The 23,392-nt window shown below is 28.8% G+C and overlaps 2 protein-coding genes across 2 annotated transcripts; both read right to left on the bottom strand.

The window, feature by feature from the left end:
• Positions 1-319: 319 nt before the first annotated feature.
• LOC108560465 lies at positions 320-2,501 on the bottom strand. The gene is made up of 7 exons (XM_017918020.1): positions 1,784-2,501; positions 1,631-1,724; positions 1,348-1,467; positions 1,106-1,297; positions 956-1,052; positions 556-906; positions 320-496 (listed from the first exon to the last, which is right to left on the bottom strand). The coding sequence occupies exons 1-7, from the start codon at positions 2,499-2,501 to the stop codon at positions 320-322; spliced, it is 1,749 nt and encodes a 582-aa protein (XP_017773509.1).
• A 1,338-nt stretch (positions 2,502-3,839) lies between these two features.
• On the bottom strand, positions 3,840-15,953 carry LOC108560490 (putative ferric-chelate reductase 1 homolog). The gene is made up of 9 exons (XM_017918056.1): positions 15,657-15,953; positions 6,398-6,798; positions 5,879-6,338; positions 5,401-5,554; positions 5,109-5,335; positions 4,808-5,051; positions 4,636-4,748; positions 4,250-4,366; positions 3,840-4,189 (listed from the first exon to the last, which is right to left on the bottom strand). Exons 1-9 carry the CDS (start codon positions 15,663-15,665, stop codon positions 4,046-4,048), a joined length of 1,869 nt encoding a protein of 622 aa, XP_017773545.1. The 5' UTR covers positions 15,666-15,953; the 3' UTR covers positions 3,840-4,045.
• Positions 15,954-23,392: the final 7,439 nt, after the last annotated feature.

Raw genomic sequence — 23,392 nt, forward strand, 5'->3', positions numbered from 1 at the left:
CGACCAAACCATATAAAAGTATCGATATTAAAGATGAATAATCAGGAAATAAAAGGAAATTATTAGCATTTGTGTGTAATCACTGAATTTTATCTGATTAGCTTTTAAAATTCAAATAATTAAATTGTGACTATTCTAGAAAAATACCTTTACATTATAATAAATATCTTGAGATCAAGAACACCTATAGATTTTGATTAATTAGCTTTCAACTGCAAGAAAAACATCATCTTTAAATAACTAATAAAGTCTATTATAAAAACAGTGAATTATATTAATATTGAATAAACTCTATATAATAATAATTTGCTTAATAATATTAATTGTAAGTGTATAATTCTCTCAAAAACTGTACAATAGATATGGCAATTCCAATAGCCCAGCAAAGAAACACTCCTTCGATACTGTTGAAATTCAACTTGATGTAGTCCTTCTTTTCCTTTCGATTGGCATTAGAAACAATAAAATATTTATTGTAGGCCTGCACTCTCAGCGCCTTCAAAATATCAATATTTATGATAAGAAAGAAATGTTAATCTTCATTGTATAACTCACATCATACATGTAATAGTAAATCAATCCTGACTCTCTTAATCTGGATAAATGTTCGTTCAATAGTGGCATTAAAGACGAGTGTTTTGTGCCCATGAAGACGCAATAATCGTAGGATAACTCTCCGGGAAGTAACCGGAATTTGCTCAAATCACTCGTCCTTATATTTATCCCAAACTCATCGAACGAATAACCTAAATAATAAATATAGTCGAAGATCGTGAAAACTTCAGAATTCGCACCTTTTTCTAAATTATCCACTGCTATTGCAACATCTTCAGTACCTTCCAAATATTCCATTAAAGTTTTATCATCGATCTCGATGAACCTTTTAACAATGCTTTGATATTTTTTCTAAAATCGAAATAAAGTATATCTAATCGATGATTAAATAATTGATTACTTCGTTCAATATAATGGCAATGTAACCAGTCGTCAATCCAATTACTTTGATTTCGCTTTTCTCAAGGTCAGCGTTGCTTGAGATCACATCTGTGTAACTGAAGAAAGAAATAGTTTTGATAACAATTTTATCAGTTATTATTAATCTCACGTTGGTTTTGCGATGATGCTGGCTAATCTGCAGGAATAAAACACTTCCAAGAAGATGCAAAACAATATCACGAATCCGGTGAAGATGCGAAGGCTGATTTGTACAGACTGATGCAGGTATAAGGAGATTATATAAAATATCTCGTTGCAAAGCATCTCCCAACGGTTTGTGACGTTTTTGCGTAAAATATATCTGCAATTTTCTGTTTAAAAACAGTAATATTTACAGTTCAATAAATTTACCTTCTTCGAAATATCTCCATCCCGTATTTGACTATCACCAAAAACACGAACATTAAGATGGTTGCAATCCAAGTATTCAATGTGTATGACCTGAATGAATCTTTCCATCCACTCATCAATCTAAATCAAATTACCATTAACAATTACATAAAAAACTAACTTTGCATCAAAATGTTTGAACAATTTGTGCAAGTTACTTGGTTCCATAAAAACACATTTATATAATTTACTTTACTTTAAAGATTATTAATAATTATATGTTAACTTTAAGTATTAAGATTACCTGGGTTCTGGTACAAGTACACTAACTGCAGAACGAGTTGTGTAATCAGAAAAATCATTGTAGAAATGCCTCTTTTCCATGCGATAATAACCACCTAAAAACCATACAAAAACAATCATTAAACTATTTAATTTCTGCATTTTTTTTATACACCCATAGTAAGATCTGTAGCTCCAATAGCAGTTTTGTACAAAGCTCCGACACCAACAAAATTTCCATGAACACTTCCCCATTTATCCTCCTCCAAGATCATGTTCGCAGTGAAATTATACTTCTCGCAAAACGTCAAAAATAACGGTAATTCAATACCTTTCTTACTGCTTAGATCCACGTAAGGTGGAGTAGAAAACATCGGCAACTTGAGTACTTTACCCATAAAATTCCTTTTCTCGATTCCAAAAGAATCATATTTAATAGATTCGTTTCCGTCACATAAAGTTCCCAAAGAAACGGTTCGATTATCCGTCCCAATATACTCTAAAGTAAATAGCTCATAGCAATCTTCAATTCGCTTCATTTTCATGGCCAAAACTACTTTAGGTATCATCCTCAAAACCTCATCATTCAACTCGGTTTCGTTACTTGTTACGAGTAAATATTTACGACGATTGAAGCGAGCGAATTTAACGTATTTCAGTTGAAACTCGACACTTTTCAAAACTTGTATGGGATCCGGCGATGAAATTATGAAACCTTGACAAGCGAAGTTTTCATAAAACTCCATACAGTCGAATTGGTTGAAAATCACCATTGGTTTATTCTTTATCTCACCGATAATATTTTCATCTCCTTTATTCATGTAGTAAACGCAATTGGAATCTTCGAAGTATTTCATGAGAAGTACGTTGAAGAACAGTTGCATGTTCACCATTCTTCGAATTCAATTGTTTGCGTTTCGCATCGTTGTAGCATCATTTATACACTCGATTGTTCAATTATTCAATGGATTTGCAATTGTTTTATGGCAAAGGTTGTGGTGATTTATATCGTACATTTTTTTGTGTGTTCCTTGATGACAAATCACAGTATGTTCATTTTATAAACTGCATTGTTTGACAAATTGAGGCATTCTTTTGAAAAATGCTGATTTTATACTTAGTTAAAAAAATGTTAAATTGCTTTTAAATCTATATAAACTTTTCACTTTGACATATTGTTGAAATTGTTTTATTTCAACACTAATTGTGGAAAAAGGAAACATAAGAAAATTAATTAACTTAAATGTACACTGATTTTTTAATATGTTAATATAATATTTTTTACAAGTAATATTGTACAAATATTATTTACAAAAATTTTATTAATTATTACATATATTTTATTTGTGTCAGTTTTATGTTTATGTAATAATTTGGATCATAATAATTATTAATCGAATATACATAAACCATTTTTTAAAGAGATTTTATATCAATTTATTATTGACATAGATCTTTTTGACCCCCACAAATTTTGTTGTTTTTTACTAATCGAACCAACAAACTTTTGTATTAGATTTTCGTGACACATGCGACTATAGATAGACATAAACCATTAATTGGGTCCATTTTAATTAATAGAAGTATATGCAACTCCTTTAACAATCTGCCAAAATGTTTTATTATCATATACAAAATATATGCAAGTATTATATTTCAAATTAAATGTTGCATATAGTTGAATACTATTTTAATTACTATTATATTATTATTATTATTTATTTATTTAGCATATTTTCGTAGGTCCTTGCTTTTGTAACTTAAGTTGCCTATGCATCTTTAATATTTTATTAGTTTTATTAGAAAATAACGATTATTACATAAATATTTAACGATTATTATATCAATATTGATAGCTACTCATTTCTTTGACATTTGTAAGAGATTTTATGTATATTTTTGTAATTACTTAGTTGCTTTAATAAATGCTAATAATAATGTTCTTTAATTTAGATTGAAACTAATTAATTTATGAAAATAATATAAAAACTTTGATTACAAATTAATATTATTAAAATAAGTATTAATTCGAAAATGTGATTTAAAAAAAGACACGTTTATACAAACATTTTATATTTACAAAACAAAATATAAAATACATTAAATAAGGTACTTAACTATGAGGGAAAAGGAATTAATATTGTTATAGAATAATATTGATAGCGAGAAACAAAAAAAAAATAAACAAAACAATAATGAAAAAAAAACGAAAGTATTTCTATATAGCCTTAAAGTAATATTTAACGTTCTGTTATGTATATAAAAAAAAAATAAGAGTTAAATTAAATTAATCATTTCTGTACATTCTACATACTGTTAAACGGTAATTTCAAGAGACGGAGGTAAATTTGATGTAACGTGTTTTTATGGGGGGATAAATTAAAGGTACGATGAAGGGTAACGTCGTGATCAAATGAAAAATTTTGAACTGGTGTCTCTACGAGGACGAATTCACTTTGTTCATGATGTTCTCGATGAACTCGTTGATCGGAGCAAAGACTGTGATCACGACAAGAGCGATCACCACCAGAAGTATCACAATTATGTAGATAGCTAGCAGGAATTTGCGGACTCCGGAGAACTGAAATCAAAAGTTTAGTTTGAATCTGTGTGTATATTATGTAATAATTTTGAGTTTTACCGGAGCATCGGCGCTGTGTTCCGTGTACACCGAACTTCTTCCTGATCCGCTCATGTCTCTCATTGGGAAAGCGTTGATCCTTCTTTCTGCAGATTTCTCAGAGGCGCAGCCCATTATCTACATAAAAAAAGTCATCAGTTAATTTAATTTACTCAATGAAAAATACAATAAACTGTATTTAATGAATATTACATATTTTTCTAGAATGTACAGAAATAATTACCGATTCGTGTTTGTATGTAATACGTTGCAGTTATTTCAATGCCAACTTACGTAATTAAATCTTACATAAAGCGTTAATTATTCGAGTCGCTTCAATCGCGTGTTTTCATGAGTCATCGCGATTTCAGCAATTTATTTGTAGCAAGAATCAATTGAAAACTCACCGAGAGAAGCAAATGCATGACAACATGGAATGCTACGAAACCGACGAGGATCCAATCCATCCATTCGGGCAATTCCGCTTTGTTCAACTTAACGGCAAAGAAGATGGTAACGACTGAAATTAATATGTTGTTAATAAGAGTGTAATTGGATGGAAAATGCGGTTGGTTTTACTGGCTAAGATGTGAGCAACGTTTCCTCCGAACCAATGGACCCAGTTGAAGATGGGTCTTCTTGGAGTGCCTGGATGAGGACGGAAGTATGCTCCGATTGGTTGAATGAAGCAGAGTATTGTGGTGATCAATCCAAGAATTGCGTGAGGATTGCGCTCAGTTGTCCAGGCTTTTAACTCTACGAAGATGAGAACGAAACCGGCCGTTGTCAACGCCCAAGTGAGAACCATGAATAGTCTGTGCCACTGGAGAAAGAGAATTGGATTTAATTTTGGATTGGGTTTAAATTAGGGGATACTTACAGCGAACCAAAGGTCCTTGCCGAAGAGGCTTCCTCCAACCCAGGTCTGTCTGAAGTATCTGGCCAGAAGCATTCCGATGGACGCGGTACCAATCCAAGCAGTTAACATGAAAGCTCCGTGCAACCTGAGGAGCAGTTTCGAAGCAGCTTTGATCGCAGAAACATCTGAGAGGATTTTCTTTTCTCCACTAGCTAGGTACGCAACGTCATGGAAGGCTACTTTGTTACCTATTATTAAGTTAAAAGCATTAAGATGAGTCGTTTCAAACAAATTGTCGTTGAGAGAAACTCACTGTGGACGGTATTGCCTGCAGCAACTAAGATGTAATACATGTCTTTAGCCAAGTCGTATACTTTATTGTTGACTGTAGTTTTGGCTTCCCTGAGGACGCGGCAGTAGATGGTTCCATCCACCAGAGAGCTTTCAAGTAGTTGGATTCCCTCTTGCTGTATTTAACAACAATAAAATATTTGAATTCTAGTATTTCAATAGACAAATAATATTTCAATAAACTATATTCAACCTTTGAGTACTAGCTTTATAAATGATGTATGCTTTACCACACCATTCTTTGTTAGATCCAGAATTAATTTAAACCTTTTCGGACGAGCGACGGTTATAGCTGCCCTATTATTATGTAGAATTGTATACAAGTTCACTGCGGTAGCGCACACACCGAATCTATAGTCTATAGCAATTTCGCATAAAATAGTTTATAATGCGACCTTGAAATATATCCGTCTGCAAGATTAATTTAAAGATGTACGTACCCTCCTGTTCCTTTCCACGTTCAAGTTTGGTCTGGGTGTGGTTTGTGAGATGTAAGCTTTGACTTTCTCGTTCTCGTTGACGCACTCGATGACAGAATCATCGCCCATCTGGGTGTCTTCGGAGAGGCCAGTACCTATCCAACTGGCTGCTCCCTTCATCTCAAATTCATGTCTATCTCCATAAACGGTGATGGCAACTACCGCTTTGCAGTTCTTGCTTGCAACGCAACCAACTGGAGATCCGAAGCAGCTCTTCTTTACGTCGCATCCGGTGTAGAATGGATCGAATTCGGTGGAGGACTCCTGCTTCAACTCCGGAGAAAAGTTTGGTGGCGTAGTAATAGGTCTGCTGGTCGGGGTGAACGTCTGTTGTCCATCATCTGAAGACCTTTTGCTTACCAGCACCTCAGGAGATTGCAGACCCACCCAGAAGGTGTCGTAAGATTGAGCCACAGTCGCACTGTACCACGAATGTAAAATTTAGTCAACTTGTAGCGATTAAAGCAATAAAATACTTACTTGAAGATTACCGGTCCTTCATATCCTTGTGGATTCCATTGCACTTCAACGCCGTTCTTCTGGTTCGTGTTGGAATGCGTCAAGGTATCTCCAGCTTGTCGACAGTCGATGGTGTGAACCTCGCTGGTGCTAGGTTCAAATTGCCCAACCAGTTGGTTCCTGGAATCGCGCGCTTGTAGCATGAACCCTTGGAATGGCAGATTTATGGGCGATTTGATGGAGATCATGTAAGCATCGCCGTTTCTTCTTGCGGACACCCCATGTTGCGGAGGACTGAGCTGTCTCTTGATACCTCCTCCATGGAATGGAACGATGGTCTGACAGGCTGTAACGGGCGCTCCACTAGGTAGACCATCGCTTGTTGCAACCACATACAACACCACCAACAGCACCACTTTCATCTGAAACCAACGGAAAAAATAAGTTAGAATTGATTTGAAATACAATTATCACTATATAGATAAAAACATATTAAACTGAAAATGCTTTAAAATCCATTCATCTAAGAAATAACAACAAGCAAATGAAAGTATTTCATTTTAGAATGTAAAACAATCACTCCAACAAAATTGTTTTTCAAATATTTGCTTTGAAAGTGAAGAAAATTTAAAACAAAATCAACGTTGGAATTCCCAGTGAGTTGCTCAAACTTATGAACTTGAACTGTTTCTCGATGAAACGATATTCGCGTGAATTATATCTATCTCGGAGAAGTGAAAAAAAGTATTAATAATAATTGCTCTTTCTTTTCGAGCAAAATATTTAAAATTGACCTTCGAGGTTAGCATTCTGCGTGAGTCATATCGTTCCAAGGGAATTTGGACCTCCTATATTAATATATTTAATACCAGCATACAGCCTGCATACTAAACAGAACGAGTCATTTAGTTATTTGTGTATGAGTTTTCCATTTTTGTTTTGTTGTAACAATAACTATAATGATGATCTTTGTTGTCTCTTCATTCGACAATTTGTTGTACTCGCCTCGTACATTAACATCTACATCCGCCCATAACAGGTGCAGATAATACAACAACAAAAAAAGGAAACATGCAGCAACAACTGTTATGCAAATTTGCATTTACATTATAAACACGAAAACAATACACTTCGCATAATTATTTTTACATACTGAATCATCCTGAAACCAATTTGCAAGAATCATATTTTCTTCAATCAAATTTAACTTTTGTTAAGTTTCAACAAGCAATTGTAGTAAACAGATAGTTTTTTCGCAAGATCTATTCTACCGCAGAAAGGCGATAAATGTCTGCGGTTTCACCAAAACACACACACAAACAAAAAACAGATTATTTTTGTTTGTAAATAATGTATTCTTTTTGTTAAATTGTCTGATAAATATGTGAAAGCATAAAAAGAATAGTGTGTCGACCTTAGAAAAGTTTGGAAACATCGTAGGCGATAATTGACGTTTGCAACTGTCCCGAATTGCAAAAGCTTCTTGATTCTTGCGGCTTCCTTTCGTCAACTGTTATGTCACGAGTAGTACTTTTTAAAAGCGAAGGTCCCGAAATTAACGAGAGAAAACTGTGAAACGCCTTTATTAGCAGTAGTTTCGCATTGTTTTCATAAAGAAGTGAATGGATTAATTTAATTTTTTTGAACTATTGTTCAATTGAATAATATATTTCGAGGAAATTATTTTCTGAGTATTATAACTTTATTGGTTACTTAGTCTATAAATTAGTTAGCTAAAATTCATATAATAATTAGTTTTACTAGGTAGTTTATGTAGATAATTTTGCTTCTTATATAATAGTAAAATTATATATTATATTGTTTCAACTTTATCAGCAAATTACTAAAAGTACTGAAATTATACTTGTATACATGAGAAAACAAACAAAATATATTTCTTTGTAAGTTTCATTTTTGACATGAAATTTTCATATAAAACTATAAAACTAAATGTAGTCATTTTACACTATGTAGTATTTATTAGCTTTAATTTGTGTATTTTATAGTAATTATAGCAATTACTACAATTATGAGAAACTATAAAGACATGTTTATTTTACTTTGGACATTTATTAAATATAACAAATTTTGATTTTCTTTTTGGAAAAAATAAATATTAATAAACAATTTATGCATAAAAATTTGATTTTATTCTGAAATTTTATTTAAATTTTGAGAATGAGAAATGACATCAAAATCTTAATTCACACTAAATCAGTGTTTCTCGAAAGGCAACACGATTGAATAATATAACACGGTACTTCTATTACACGGCTTCTTTAAAGTTTACTTTTTCACAATTCTTGACAATATTACTTTTAATCCGTTGAGCAAAATCTTATACAGTTAAGAACATTTCGAAAAATAAAAATTTGGAATATTTTATGAATATTGCGAAAGTTTCAATTCTACTAAATCAGAGTTTCTCATCCAATTTCAGTTTTTTTGAAAAAGATGGCAAAGACTAAATATCTACTCTTTATGTCCAGCATGAATTATTCCAAAAAGTAAAATAAAATCGTATAATTAAGTCCAGTTTACTGTTCACGATTTGTCGTTCCACGAAAGAAATTAGCACACGCTCATAAAGATTTTGTGGTATATCCACTATTTGTATTCACTTATTTCCATGGTAGTGAGTCAATGACCCAGATGCGAGAGTCCCACATTGCGGTCAGCCTTTCGTTCCGACCATTCTCAACGGAGATGGGTGGAAAAAACAGTGGGACTGAGCGAATGAATCCTAATTAACTACACATATATTCATTATCAGATGATGATGCAACTCGGAATATCCGTGGATTGCATTTTGTTGACACCCTTTTCATCTGTGTCTAAACTATGTTTGTAATTATCGATATTTCTGGGACTGGGCAATTAGATGTCGGCGATGAAATTGACGAAAGTGTAACGATTCGTCGATCGCAATTGAACTGCGATGACCCGCTTCGCTTCTGGACCTTAAATTATTCATGGAACGACAAGCCCGTTTTTCCAAATTACCTTTCATCTATTTTTACATGAATTGTTGTAGACGGGACGACAGGTGACATCTATTATTCAAGTATGTCACGTCTATTAATTCAATATTTATAGCAGTTCCAAAGAAAACCAATCAATTGTATACTTTTGTTTGGTTTTTTACCAAATTTACGTAAAGCCAACCTTTACTTCGTAATTTATCAGAGTAATTATCGCAATAAAGTTAACATTTATTCCAAAGATATTCAGTTTTTATATCTGTAATAATATTTCTTAATTTGTTCTTTGCTTAATTGTACTTTTCGAGTGCTTAAATGATTATAAAATCAATTTTACAACCGTTTCAATCAATTTTTATAAATACCTCGATCTGTGCGGATTCATTATATACCGGTTGGAAAATTTCAAAATAAACTATTTTTCTCCTAGTCTTTGATTAGTCCGGTTACAAATAGTGTTGGAACCAATTATCCGCACTATGCGAATATTAGTACACTTCATTGATTTCTACATAATTCAACTTTCATATTCATATTAATTTTACATTAATTACTTATTAATTATTAAATATTTTCCACTAAGAAGTAAACCTTTCACTTTTAGAACATTTAAATTATCATTAACTCAAAACATACAAAAATTAAGCAATATTCATTTAAAAAAAAACTAATCCGGAAAATTCTTAATGAAATGAGGAAAAAAAAAACAAATTTATTATTTTCCAAAACTGTAGATCTTAATCAAATTTATCTTTATACCTTTGTTCTAAATCTTATACATTAACATCATGCATTATATAAAATAACCCACAGTTAAATATAAATGTATGTAGGTTATCGATTTAGAAAATATACATAAAGAAAGCATAAAGAACGTAAATTAATCATTGATTAAGGATCTATTCAAATTACTCGTATTTCCTTCACTCGCGATGGAGAAAATTAAAGGTTTGATCTTAAAGAAAATTCTGTTCGAGCGTAATTTTCTTCGCGTTATATAAACACGCGTTCACCTGATCAATGCCCCAGAGACATTGCAGATCGTCTGGTAATAACTGCATTTAAAAGGCGCGTGTAGAGGTGCCCAGGATAATAGACGATTACCGTTCGACCTGCAAAACCGTAACGCAATTAATGCCGATGCACTCTTCACCATTTTGATTCTTTTCCATAACGAGGAAGTCGTAGAATTCTTCAGTAGATTATTTCGTAAAATGGAATTACATAAATACATATCTCGTTTTGCATGAACAAACCTAAATCCACAGCTTAGCGGAATAGATGAATTGTAAAAAGTGATCTATTTTTAATCAATGTTTATTTTTATATAACTGAAAAACATTCATGCTTTAAATAAATTTGCTTATTTTCATTCAATTCTCTTAGAATTGTTGTTGATTTAATCTCAGTTTTAGTTTAAAAATTATAAAAATTATCCAGTTATTAATTTTATTTTTGACGTTCCATGTGTCAATGTTCACATCATCATCATTTTAACAATTTTCACATCAATAATTATGATTTCATTCATTTATAATTGAATCCATCATTGACTGAGAAATTTGTTTCTGTATAAATAAATTTAGTGGTTAAAAAATAGATCAAGTTGTCATCCACTTATTGACTTTATTTTTAACATTTCATCTGTCAATTTTTCCTCACTTTTATAATAATAATATTAATTATTTTTGTCAATTAATAATACAAATCAACAACATTGATTATAATAATAAATTAAACAATTATGATTTTATTAATTTATAATTGAAACCATCATTGACTGAGAAATGAAATTTGTTTCTCCATTCAAAATCCAATAAATTTAGTGATTAAAAAATAGATAAGTTTACTCACTTTTTTTTGACGTTTCATGTGTCAATTTTCACTTCTTTTTTTCAATTAATAATGCAAATCAAAAATATTGATTATAATTATAAATTAAACAATTATGATTTAATTCAAGTATAATTGAATCCATCATTGACTGAGAAATCAAAATTTGTTTCTCTATTCAAAATCCAATAAATTTAATGGTTAAAAACTCAAGTTGTCATCCATTTATTAATTTTATTTTTGACGTCTCATCTGTCAATTTTTGCTCTTTTTTTTCAAATAATACTAATTATTTTTAACGTTTCATGTGTCAATTTTCATTGCATTTTTGTTTTCAACTATACAAATACAAATTATACAAATTAATATTGATTAGAATTATAAATTAAACAATTATTATTTCATTCTTTTATAATTGAATCAATTTGAGAAATAAAAAAAAATTCCATACAAAATCCAATACATTTAATGGTTAAAAAAATAGATCCAATTATTTACTTTATTTTTGACGTTTCATGTGTCAATTTTCTTTTTTTTTTTCATTTAATTATACATATCAACATTGATTATAATTATAAATTAAACAATTATGATTTCATTCATTTACAATCCATCAATGACCGAGAAATAAACTTTGTCTTTTCATACAAAATCCAATAAATTTAATGGATAAAAAACAGATCAAATTGTCATCCAGTTATTATCATTATATTTTGACGTTTCATCTCTCTATGCTAAATTTTTAATACAAATCATACTTTTGATTACAAATATGAATTAGACAATTATGATTTCATTCATTTTCAATAGAATCCATGAATGTCTGAGTAATAAACTTTTGTTTTTCCATACAAAATACAATACAAATAATGCTTAAAAAATATATCAATTTGTCATCCAGTTATTAACTTTATTTTTTTGACGTCTCATCTGTCAATTTTATCAAGATATTTTTTACTTTAAATTAATAATACAAATTATTATCAATTAGAAAATCATGATTCCATTAATTTCCAATTACCATTTTGTTAATAAACAATAATATTCACCCAATACATATATAATTCAATTAATAATATAATTTTTTGACATTTCATCTGTCAATTATCGAAACAACAAAATTCACCGAAACTTTTATATGCAATAAATATTAAAAAGTTATATTTCCATTAATTTTCAATTGAATCCAATGATGTTATTGTGTAATAAAATAAATATCCAAGAGATATGTTCATCTTGTATTACTTTGAATTACCAACAAAACTGGCCTACTCCACTCTCCCACGACACAAACACATAATTTACTTTTATCTCTGAAACGACGTGGCTCAACAAACAAATATCATTAAAACCAAGGTTTTTTTATGTTGTTTTACTTATTCACCGATAAACAAACCAACTAATGAATTTAAAACCTCTTAGTTCGTTAAAAAAAACATTATACAGTTACAAAGTCGCGCATTTTATTTATTTTATTTTCTTTCACTCGTTTCAAGCGTAAAACAATTTGCGCGAGAATAATTTTCAATTTCATTGAAAACAAAGCAATTAATACTTGACTGAGCATTTCACTCGCTAAAGAATAAAACCATATCCAATTTTAAAGGAAAAAAATCATATAGAAAGTTATCAAATTATAAAAAAAGATTTGTTAAAAATGGCTAGTTACTTGCATTTTGTTAATTAGTGAATTTAGTCGAAAAAAAATATTTATTTAATAATTAGAAATCAAAGAATGTTTGCATGATTATATTTATTTAAAATTTGTTTAAAGCGAAGAGAAGATTAATATTCAATCGATTCACTGTATTTTCCTATATTATGTTCGTCATATTTTGCTTATCTCAAGTTATCAAACATAAAGGAAATTACGAGAAACGCTACAATCTGACTGAATAAATATCACAATTTCTTGTAAATTGAAGTCAGTATAAAAAAACGAGTGATATGACAGGTGAGAAAATCCATAGCGTGAAAGAGAAAGTTTTTAAAATCTGCTGGATTTTCCATTTACTTTTTACAGAAATTACTGCCTCTCTAATAAATAAATAAAAATTAATGATTAACAAAAAATAAATAAACAAGTCATAACTATATGACAACTTCACTTTTTGACGTTTCAACTGTCAATTTCCTTAATGTAGAATTTCTATAAGTAACTGAACAAAACATTTTCTGACACTTCTGTCAAATTTGTTTATAAATAAAGTAGATAACTTCACATTTTAATAGATCCGTCAATTAAAGAAATAATGTCTATACTGAAATTAACAAATTATTTGTTAAGTCAAAACGACATTTAACAAAGGAATAAAGTTATAATTCACTTTAATTAATTAGGAAATTGACAAATGTGTCAAAAAGTAAGGTTAAGATACTGTTTGACACATCTGTCAATTTCATAATTAAATATAGCCTTTAACCTCGATTTATAACAAATCTTATAACCGTATTAAACTAAATAATTTACATTTTCCAACAAATGATTCATAACATTCACATTCTTGTAATTATAGTAAACTAGTAATCTAAATGCCAAGTCCAAATTGCGGTACTGAAAAATTCACTAACAATCCATAATTAATAAGACTTGAGTCACATTTCCTTGTGATTACCGCACAATTTTCTCGTCTCAAGACACGAAGAAGCATACATCTTTTTTTTATTTTCGTTGTTTACTTCGTGTCTCGCAAATCACTTGATCAATCGTGATGGCAACAAGATCAAAAGATGTTTACGCAACGTGTTGCTAAGTAAACTGTAATTGTATGAATTGTACTAAAAATACGTTACAAATCGACGTGTTTTTGTCGTAGGTTTCTACGCAATATGAAATACAAAAAATAATACGTGATTCTGGTACAGTGCCTAAGGATGTACGGCCAATTAAAGCTGCTTTTGTACTTTCCAACAGTTAACGAGCCTCGGGACGTGCAAGGTGAACGAAATGGAGATCTCTTCTTTCGATAAACCAACAGTTTTTAACATCGAGAAAATCGATATCCTAAAGTTATTGAAAATGATTCGCATAGTGCGGTTAATTAGTTCTCGCACTGTTTGAAACCGGACTAATCGTGGAGATTATAATAAATAATACAAAAATGGACTTGAACCAAATAAAATTTAGATTGTTTTAAAATTTACTAACGCACTATTCGAAATCACACTATATCTGAAGTGATTGATAACATTGTTGCATCTTGGTGAAAACAAAACACAAATGCGAACGTAATCGTAAAATCACATGCGTATATTATTTAATGAACGAATGACCTTGAATTATACAAATTACACGAAAATAGTAACTTTCTGTTCAATTTTCCTTAACGTCTGTCTACGAATGTGATTTGCAAATTGTGAAAGTACAGTTATTACAGGTTTAATGCTCATTGAATCGAGCCCCAAAAAAAAAAACGAATATGAAATCAAAGGAAGTCATAAACGAACGTGCAAAAATGTTTTTAACAAACGTACAATTTTAATTGTAAATAAGCTGGAAAAAAAGATTGTTAAGTCGCTAGAAATACGCGTATGTTTAGAAATAATAAATAAAAAAATAAATATATAATTTTAAATAAATCTGAAAAAATATTTTTAAGGTGTGAAAAATTCCATTTTCAAAATCGAACATTTCGCACAAAAAACAGAATTTAAAATATGAATGAATCCATTACGTTTTTCTTGTTTTATTTGAATGAATAAACTTTATCAGACTTCGCCATTTCCTGGACATGATTCACATTTTTTTTTATATAAAACTTTACCAAAACAAAAATGCTTTAATTGAAGAAAATATTGAAATATTAATAAAGAAGTTTCTTTTAATTTTAATTAATTTTCTTGCACAATTGATATTTTCAGCTGGAAAATTAATTTTCATACATTTCCACAGATTATTGAAAATTTTTTGAGAACAAATAATTGAATAATTTATAATAAAATGAAATGTTTTAAATAGATTTGTAGCAATTTTATTTTAATTTTCATATGTTTCCATGGACAATTTAATTACTGTGAGAATTCTGATAAAACTTTTATATTGAAATGTTTTGTAGCGATTTCATGGTAATTACGTTAATTAATCTTTACTAATTAAAGTTGTTTTATAAGTGTTTTCTAAATAGTAATAAAGAAAAAGTGAAATTGAAGAAAGTAAACTCCTTATTTATATAAAAAAAAAATAACTTGATTGCAATTTAATGGAACATAGGGGGTTTTGCTTATGATGGAAACTTGGATTCTTATGGTATTATTCGATTGCATAAAGGATGGAAAGGAATTATTGCATTCTGTGCGTAAAGCTACGTAACAATCCTCTGCATTCCATGCACGTCGAGTGGTATAGTACGCCTTCGAGGAGAGAAAGCTGCGCGCTCACGTAGTGTATTCATCAACAGCTATTTATTTTATTTACCAAAGACTCACAACGAAAAAAAAAATCTTCATTTTTGTTTACCAATTCTTACCTTGGACATAAAACGCACTTTCGAACGATGTAAAAAAACACACTTTAATCCAAATGTAACAGAAAAAAAGAAACACCCAGGAACTTAGTTTTAGTTAAACTCTTTCACTCGAAACTACTAGCATGATTTATTTCTTCGTGCGATTGTTGCTGCTGAAGACGCGAACGACTGGCAACAAGTGAATACTTTTGAGGTGCAGGTCGTGAGGTCCGCGATCCTCGAGTGAACGCCAACCGACGCGGAATCCACTCCCATTCCCAGACAGCAAGGCCAACAGGTGATGACGTCAGCTCCTCCGTGTCATAGGAGGACCATCGACTACTTCCTAAGAGCGGTTGGCCCTCTGGAAATCCAGTACTTCCGATTTCATTTTTGGAAGAAAAAAAAACCTGATTGATATCATTTTTGTTCACTATTACAAAAGTATTGATTGACCTCAAGTATTCGATACAACAAAATGATCTCTGTTTTTCACTTTCAATTTTATTGTTTACTCTAATTTTTATTATTTGGAGTGCAAAATCGCAAAATTTGGCTGAAAAAGAAATGGCTGAAGTACATTTCGTTTTGAAAAAAAACCGTAATTGATATGATTTTTTGTTCTTTATTTCAAAAGTATTGATTGACCTCAGATCGATACAACAAACTGACCTCTATTTTCCACTTTCAATTTTATTGTATACTATATATATTTTGTAGTGCAAAATCGCTAAATTCGGCCGTGCAGAGAAATGACTAAAGTGTTGCCACAACAATTGGAAGTACATTCGGTTACTTAGTAACAACAAATAGAAAACCAAGGACTGCTTATGGTAATTATAGTTAATTCTGTAAGGAACACAATGAGTGTACTGACTTAATTGAGATTCCAAAGATTTCCTTTCTATTTCAAAATAAACAATTTCTTTGTTTTTCTGCAATTGTTTTATCGAAATTTAAGACTTCAATGACGATGTTTAATATAAATATTAAGTATGGAAATGAAAACCGAGGTTATAAACAAAAATATCAGTACATATTTTTTTGATACATAAAAATAAATTAAATTAGCATATCAAAATATTGTGTTTTTTTTTTGTGCAAAAACCGAAAAAAAATAATTTTAACAATTAATAACACAAAATGAAGAAAAATGTATAATATTAATAAGTTTCTGGTGATATTTGAGGTATTGCTACAATAAAATCTAAAGTTAAATTTATTAAATCAATGAAGCAACTTTTCATTTTATTGTATTTCTCGAAAACTGTTACCAACACATACACTTATTAATAATCAAACAAAAGGAAAATGAATAGATTTTAAAACATATATTACATTTGTGATATTTGTGGTGTTTCTCTACTAAGCTGTCCAATTTAAGAAAAACATTTTGTCGAACTTATCTTAGAGCAATTATATAGATTAGTAAATGAATTAAAGATAAATGGATTGGCTGTAAATAGTACATAATCAATTTAAAGAAAAATGTATAGGCTTTAAAACGTATATAGAATTATATTTGTGATATTTGTGGTGTTTCTATACTAAGCTTTCAAAGTTGAAAAAAAAAACAAACTTTAGTAAATATGAAAACAGCAATGTCCAAACTTTATTAAACATGAAAACAGTGTCCTTGCTTTTTATCGTATTTCTCAAAACCCACAAACAGTACATATAAAATTCTATATTGAAATTAAAGCAAAATGTATAGGCTTTAAAACGTATATAGAATTATATTTGTGACATTTGTGGTTTTTCTGTACTAAGCTGTCAAAATTAAAAAAAACATATTTTATTAAACATAGATCGAGAGTATTCTTGCATTTTATCGTATTTCTCAAAACTCACAAACAGTACATACAAAATTCTATAACCAAATTAAAGAAAAATGTATAGGCTTTAAAACGTATATAGAATTATATTTGTGACATTTGTGCTGTTTCTGTACTAAGCTGTCAAAGTTGATAAAGAAAAACAAACTTTATTAAACATGAAAGCAGCAGTGTCCTTGCATTTCATCGTATTTATCAAGTATTAACCAAAAGAGTACATAAAAAATTATATAATCAAATTAAAGAAAAATGTATAGGCTTTAAAACGTATATAGAATTATATTTGTGACATTTGTGGTGTTTCTGTACAAAGCTTTCAAAGTTGATAAAGAAAAAACAAACTTTATTAAACATTATCTTATTTCTCAAAACCCACAAACAGTACATACAAAAGTCTATAATCAAATTAAAGAAAAATGTATCGACATTGAAACCTATATTTTGAACATAAAAACAGCAGTTAAATTCTCCTATACTTCTAGCAACACATACATTATTTAACAAATAAGTTATGGATAAATCTTTAGGCTTTAAAACCTGTATAAACTTTTATTAGTAATATTCCGAGCTTTTCTTAAAAACTTAAAAAGCAAAAGTATTTATATTAATTAATAATTAAAAATAATTAATGATAGATTGCTTTAAAAAAATAATTAAAAAAAAAAAATAATCAAATATGTATAGGTTTTAAAACAATAATAGAATAAATATTTATCTACAAATTAATCTCTGCTTCTATATCAAATATTTAAATTTAAATTAAGACTCTAAAAAATATATATTAGAGCAGTATTTTAGCTATTCATCATTGAAATCAACAGAGTTCCATGAACTATTTAATAAGAATAATCCGAATGTCCTCAATGCAGCAGCAAATTCGTAAAATCAGATTGCTTTATTGGAGGTCCTTAGGAAAAAGTATCCGAGGTTAACAGAATCAAGGTTTTCGAAATGGTTACAGCCAGAAGAACCTTTGCGGTATTTTAAAGACATCCTTGAACGCGTTATTCAATCCACCGTTTTGTTCGTCGTACACAAAATTATGAATTGGATGCACGTCGCTATTTATTTGCTTTCGGTATTCAAGAACGATGCACCCACCCACAGGTATGTATTCTCAACCAATGATATTTCACAAGCTCGTTGAAATATTTCAATGTCGATCTGAGAAAGCGTTGCATAACAATTGAATTATAATATTCAAATCGCAATAACAAAGAGAAAAACAAAAAAACATCGATGTTCATTTTGTTATAATTCTTCTTAAGAACTAATACATATTTCATGTAATCTGATATATTTACAGTGAAAAGTACGTCGCAATGAACGCCCGTAATTGAATTTTCCACCTGGTTTAATTGCAAGTACTTGAAAGATAAAGACTCGCATGTATCATATGACAAACCGCAATTTCCATGCAATAAACAAGAACGATTATATAAACTTACTCAGAATCAATTAATATATTATTAATAATAATAAACAAGCTATTATTATCATAGTCACAATAATAATTCATTGTCTGTAAAAAACGCGTGACAATCATATATATATATAGATGATTAAATACTATTGCGTTTGCCTTGGAAACATTTGAATATCTGTTTACTCTTTTGTTTGCTGCATGAGCCTAATTGCGGGTGAATTTGATGATAATTATTTGATTTTTTTATACAAATAATAACAATGGAATAATTTCCGTTTATTTAAAGCGACACGAGAGGACGAGGGTCCTTGATTCATTGAATAAATCATCGGAAGAACAACGAAAGATGTTAAATTAATTACAGGAAAATGTGAATTGAAAGACGGATGGGAATTTAGGTCGTTCTTAATAAACGAATTTGTAATATTTATTTTCTTATACGTTTTTTTTTTTTGGATATTTCCATGAAATATTTCACACCTTTTTATTATATTTTAACAAAAATATTCTTCTGGTATTTCTCAAGGCGTTAGAAAGTATTCGTAAGTTTCAATGTAGTTTTAATTATATTTATTTTTTGTAATATTTATCAATTCTCATTTCAATGAATGAGTAATAACGGTTATTTCCTATGATTATTTCATTCACAATTATTAAAAATATTCCATCCAAAATGTTATCATTGTTTATTTTTATTTGTATATTTTTATAAGCTCAATTTTACACAAAACTTAATTTATTTAATAATTTGTTACTTTATGAATGAATTAGAAGATATAACGATTTGTTGTTTCAAAATTTTAACATTTAAATCTCTTATTAAAAACTATTTCTACTCAACTTTCATTTTTGCGTATTCTCATCAGTATTTTGAACACAACTATAAACTAGAAATAAAATGCCATTAAATGGTTTTATTAATGAAATTTTAATTTCAAGTAATTAAATGAGGTTTTATGAATGAGTAAGCTACAAAATCCCTTGATTTTACATTATAAAATGACGAATTTAAACGTTAACAAAATATGCCTTTTAATTTCGCAGGTTTTTAACAAATAAAGTAAAAATCAACTCTTATTTCTAGTAAATAATTTGATATGGTTTTTATAAATGACTAATAAAAACAAATATTTGTCATAATTTTTCTTAAAAACTCACTAATTTCGTTGGATAATAATGATATTTCCACCAAACTTTAAATCAATTTTATTTTTGAGTATTTTCAACAATACTTTAAACCAATTCCATTTTCAAGTAATTAAATGAGGTTTTATTAATGATTAAGCAACAAAATCTGATATTTCACTAAAATTTACTTAATATAATTACGAAATTAAACGTTGATTAGTAAAGATTTCTACCAAAATCTAATGAATTTTATTTTCACCGATTTTTAGCAGTACACTTGGTTCTCTTTTTGTGCGGTAGATACGTTCCACAGGAAAACGCATAAAAATAAATCGCACAAAAAAGGACTAGACACACGTATAAAAATAAAGGATACGTTCCATAATTTTTTAAAACCGCATAAAACTAAATCAATGAGTTACAATATACCGAAAATCGCATAAAAAAGAGTTTATTAAATTTCAGAAAAATAATTAATCTTACTATATTCTCTCTGAAATGTTTATTTATAATTTTATAAAAACGTTAACAATCATAGACAAGTTTATTAAATATCAGAAAAATATAATCTTAACATATTTCTTCAAAATTTATACCGAAAAATTTTACAAAAGAAATACAGAAATTTTTTATGAAAGTTAATCTTTCTTTACATTTTTTCTTTAGAATTATCGTCTCTATATAAGAGTGTTCGGCATAATTTACAAACTGGTTCGAAATTTCTTTCATAAAAAGAGTACGCATAAAAAGAGGACCAAGTGTATTTTTAATAAATAATGTATAAATCAACTCTCATTTCCAGTAAATAATTGTATATAGTTTTTTGATTGAGAAAGCAAGATATTTTCCTTGGTTTTATATTACTAAATTTAAAATTTTATAGGTAAATATATTTGCTCATTTAATTAATTTTATTTTCGCTTTATTTTTATAATTATTTAAATTAGATATCCCGAAATCCCGACTGTATCAAAATCCCGACAATCAAAATCCCAACTAGATCGAAATTCCGACAGTGTCTTTTATTATTATAAATTTCTACAATAACAATTTTATGGTAGTCGGGATTTTGATTGTCGGGATTTCGAACGTCGGTTTTCAATAGACGGTCTTTCGGTTGTCGGACTTGCGATTGCCACCGAATGTATCTATGTGGTTTTATGAATGAGCAAGCAGCAAAAACTGACATTTCTTTTGATTTTACGTTAAAAAAAATCGAAATTGACCATCAATATTTTTTTTTCTTGCATCTTTTCAACAAATTTTTCAAGTAGAATTAATTATACATTAAATAATTGAATGAACACAAATATTTTATATAATTTTTCGTTTCAAAATTTCACATTTTCAACAATTTCGAAAATGTGTTTTTTTTTCTATATTTTTTTTTATCGAATTTAAAAATTACTTAATTATATCACATAAATTGTGGTTATTTACGAACGCAAAATTTGATTACAACGCGGGACAATCTGCTTGACACAAGCTTTCCTTATCAAAGTATTTCCTGTTATTGTCATTCATTGGAACCTCTTCTAGTTTATCAACTGTTTTGCAAAAAAACAATTACGGAATGCAGACATTCCCCCAAAAAAAAGTGTAATTGCATAGCTCATAATTATGACGCAATCAGGAGAAACGCGATCACTTTTTAATTTGTAATGCGGTCTCGCAATTCACGCGTTGACTCATTCCGACCGCTTTTGGCAGCTTTATATAATGAGGAAGTGAAATTTATTACAACTTTTAAGGACAAATCGTATAAATCGTTAATTGCTTTTGAACTGTACTTATTTTTACAAATCATGTTTACTTTGTTAGATTAAATAATTGATATTTTTTTACGAATTCGCAATCTTGAAGTGTCTTATTATGTATTAAGATTAAATTAGTGATATTAATTTGAGTCTGAGTCACTACATTGAAAATAATTTTACACACAAGTCACGTGTTTTCCAATGATAGATGTGACTTGCATTATTAGTAATCACAGCTGCTTACAATATGTTTTGTTCAGTTCTATAATTCTTAGTTGTCTGAATGTTCACTTAATCATTCACTTAATATTTACTTTAATAATGGATTTTAAGAAATTAAAAAAAATTTAAAGCAGTTCAATTAATTTAATTTTGAAAGATAATTACATAAAACATATTTAACTCAAATTAATTGCAATAAACCCATTTCATTCTCTGATTATTCAGCTTTAATAAGTTTATTCATAGTTGATTATAACCCTATTGGATTTCTGTATATTTACAAAAATGTGAAGGTGTTCAAAATTCATAAATTTTGATTTAAAAATTAATTACTTAAAATACACTAAACTGACATAAATAACAATAGAATCATTTAATTTCTTGATTAATCTGTTTTAATATGAGTATTTATAGTTGGTTATAACCCTATTGGGTTTCAAGATAATTACTAAAATGTGAAGGCGTTTATTTTCGAACGATCAAAATGTCAAGCTTAAATTATATAAAATGCACTAAACTCATATAAATCCCAATATAATCATTTAATTCATTAATTATTAAGCTTTAATACGAGTATTTATACATGGTTATAAACTTCTTAGATTTAAAGATATTTACAAAAATGTAATGTTGTGCAACATTTTTCACAGTCAAAATTTTAAGAATTTAAAGTTGAATTATATAAAATGCAATAAACTCACATAAATTCCAATAGAATCATTTAACTCACTGATTATTCAGGTAGGAGTATTCATATGTGCTTATTATCTTAATGACTTCAAGATATTTACAAATAAGTAAAGTTGTGCAAAACTTCAGGAATTAAAGTTTCATAATTAATTATGTAAAATGTACTAAATTGAAATAAGAACTAATAAAATCATTTAGTTCTCTGATTATTTAGTTTCCATACGAGTATTCATATGTCAACAAATGAAAGTTTTTACGTGAAATGTATAAACAATTTAATTTTTCTAATTTGAATTTGCATTAATTTCTCATCAAAAGTGTTGTATGATTTTTACTTAAATTAAATGATTTCATTTTACTAATAACTATAAGCAATATTCTGCTCAAATGTACACAAATAAGACTCATTTTGCCACTGGGTTAATTTATGTAAATTATATAAATGAAAAGTCGCAAAATGAAACTCTTTTACTTAAATTGTATAAATGGTAAATTCTTATTTACAACTAGATTGATTTTTGTAAATTATATAAAATATAAGTCATAAAATGAAACTCTTGAATTTCATTAGTTTTTCAATACAAGCAACAAAAATAATTTCATTTTTTTGGACGTTTTTACTTGAATTGGACAAATAAGTTCAATTTTATTAATAATTGTAAGCAACATTCTGCTTAAGACTCGTTTTACGACAGGGTT

Source organism: Nicrophorus vespilloides, unplaced genomic scaffold (genome assembly GCF_001412225.1).
Source record: "Nicrophorus vespilloides isolate i.1.1-1 unplaced genomic scaffold, Nicve_v1.0, whole genome shotgun sequence".
Taxonomy (NCBI): Eukaryota; Metazoa; Arthropoda; class Insecta; order Coleoptera; family Silphidae; genus Nicrophorus; species Nicrophorus vespilloides.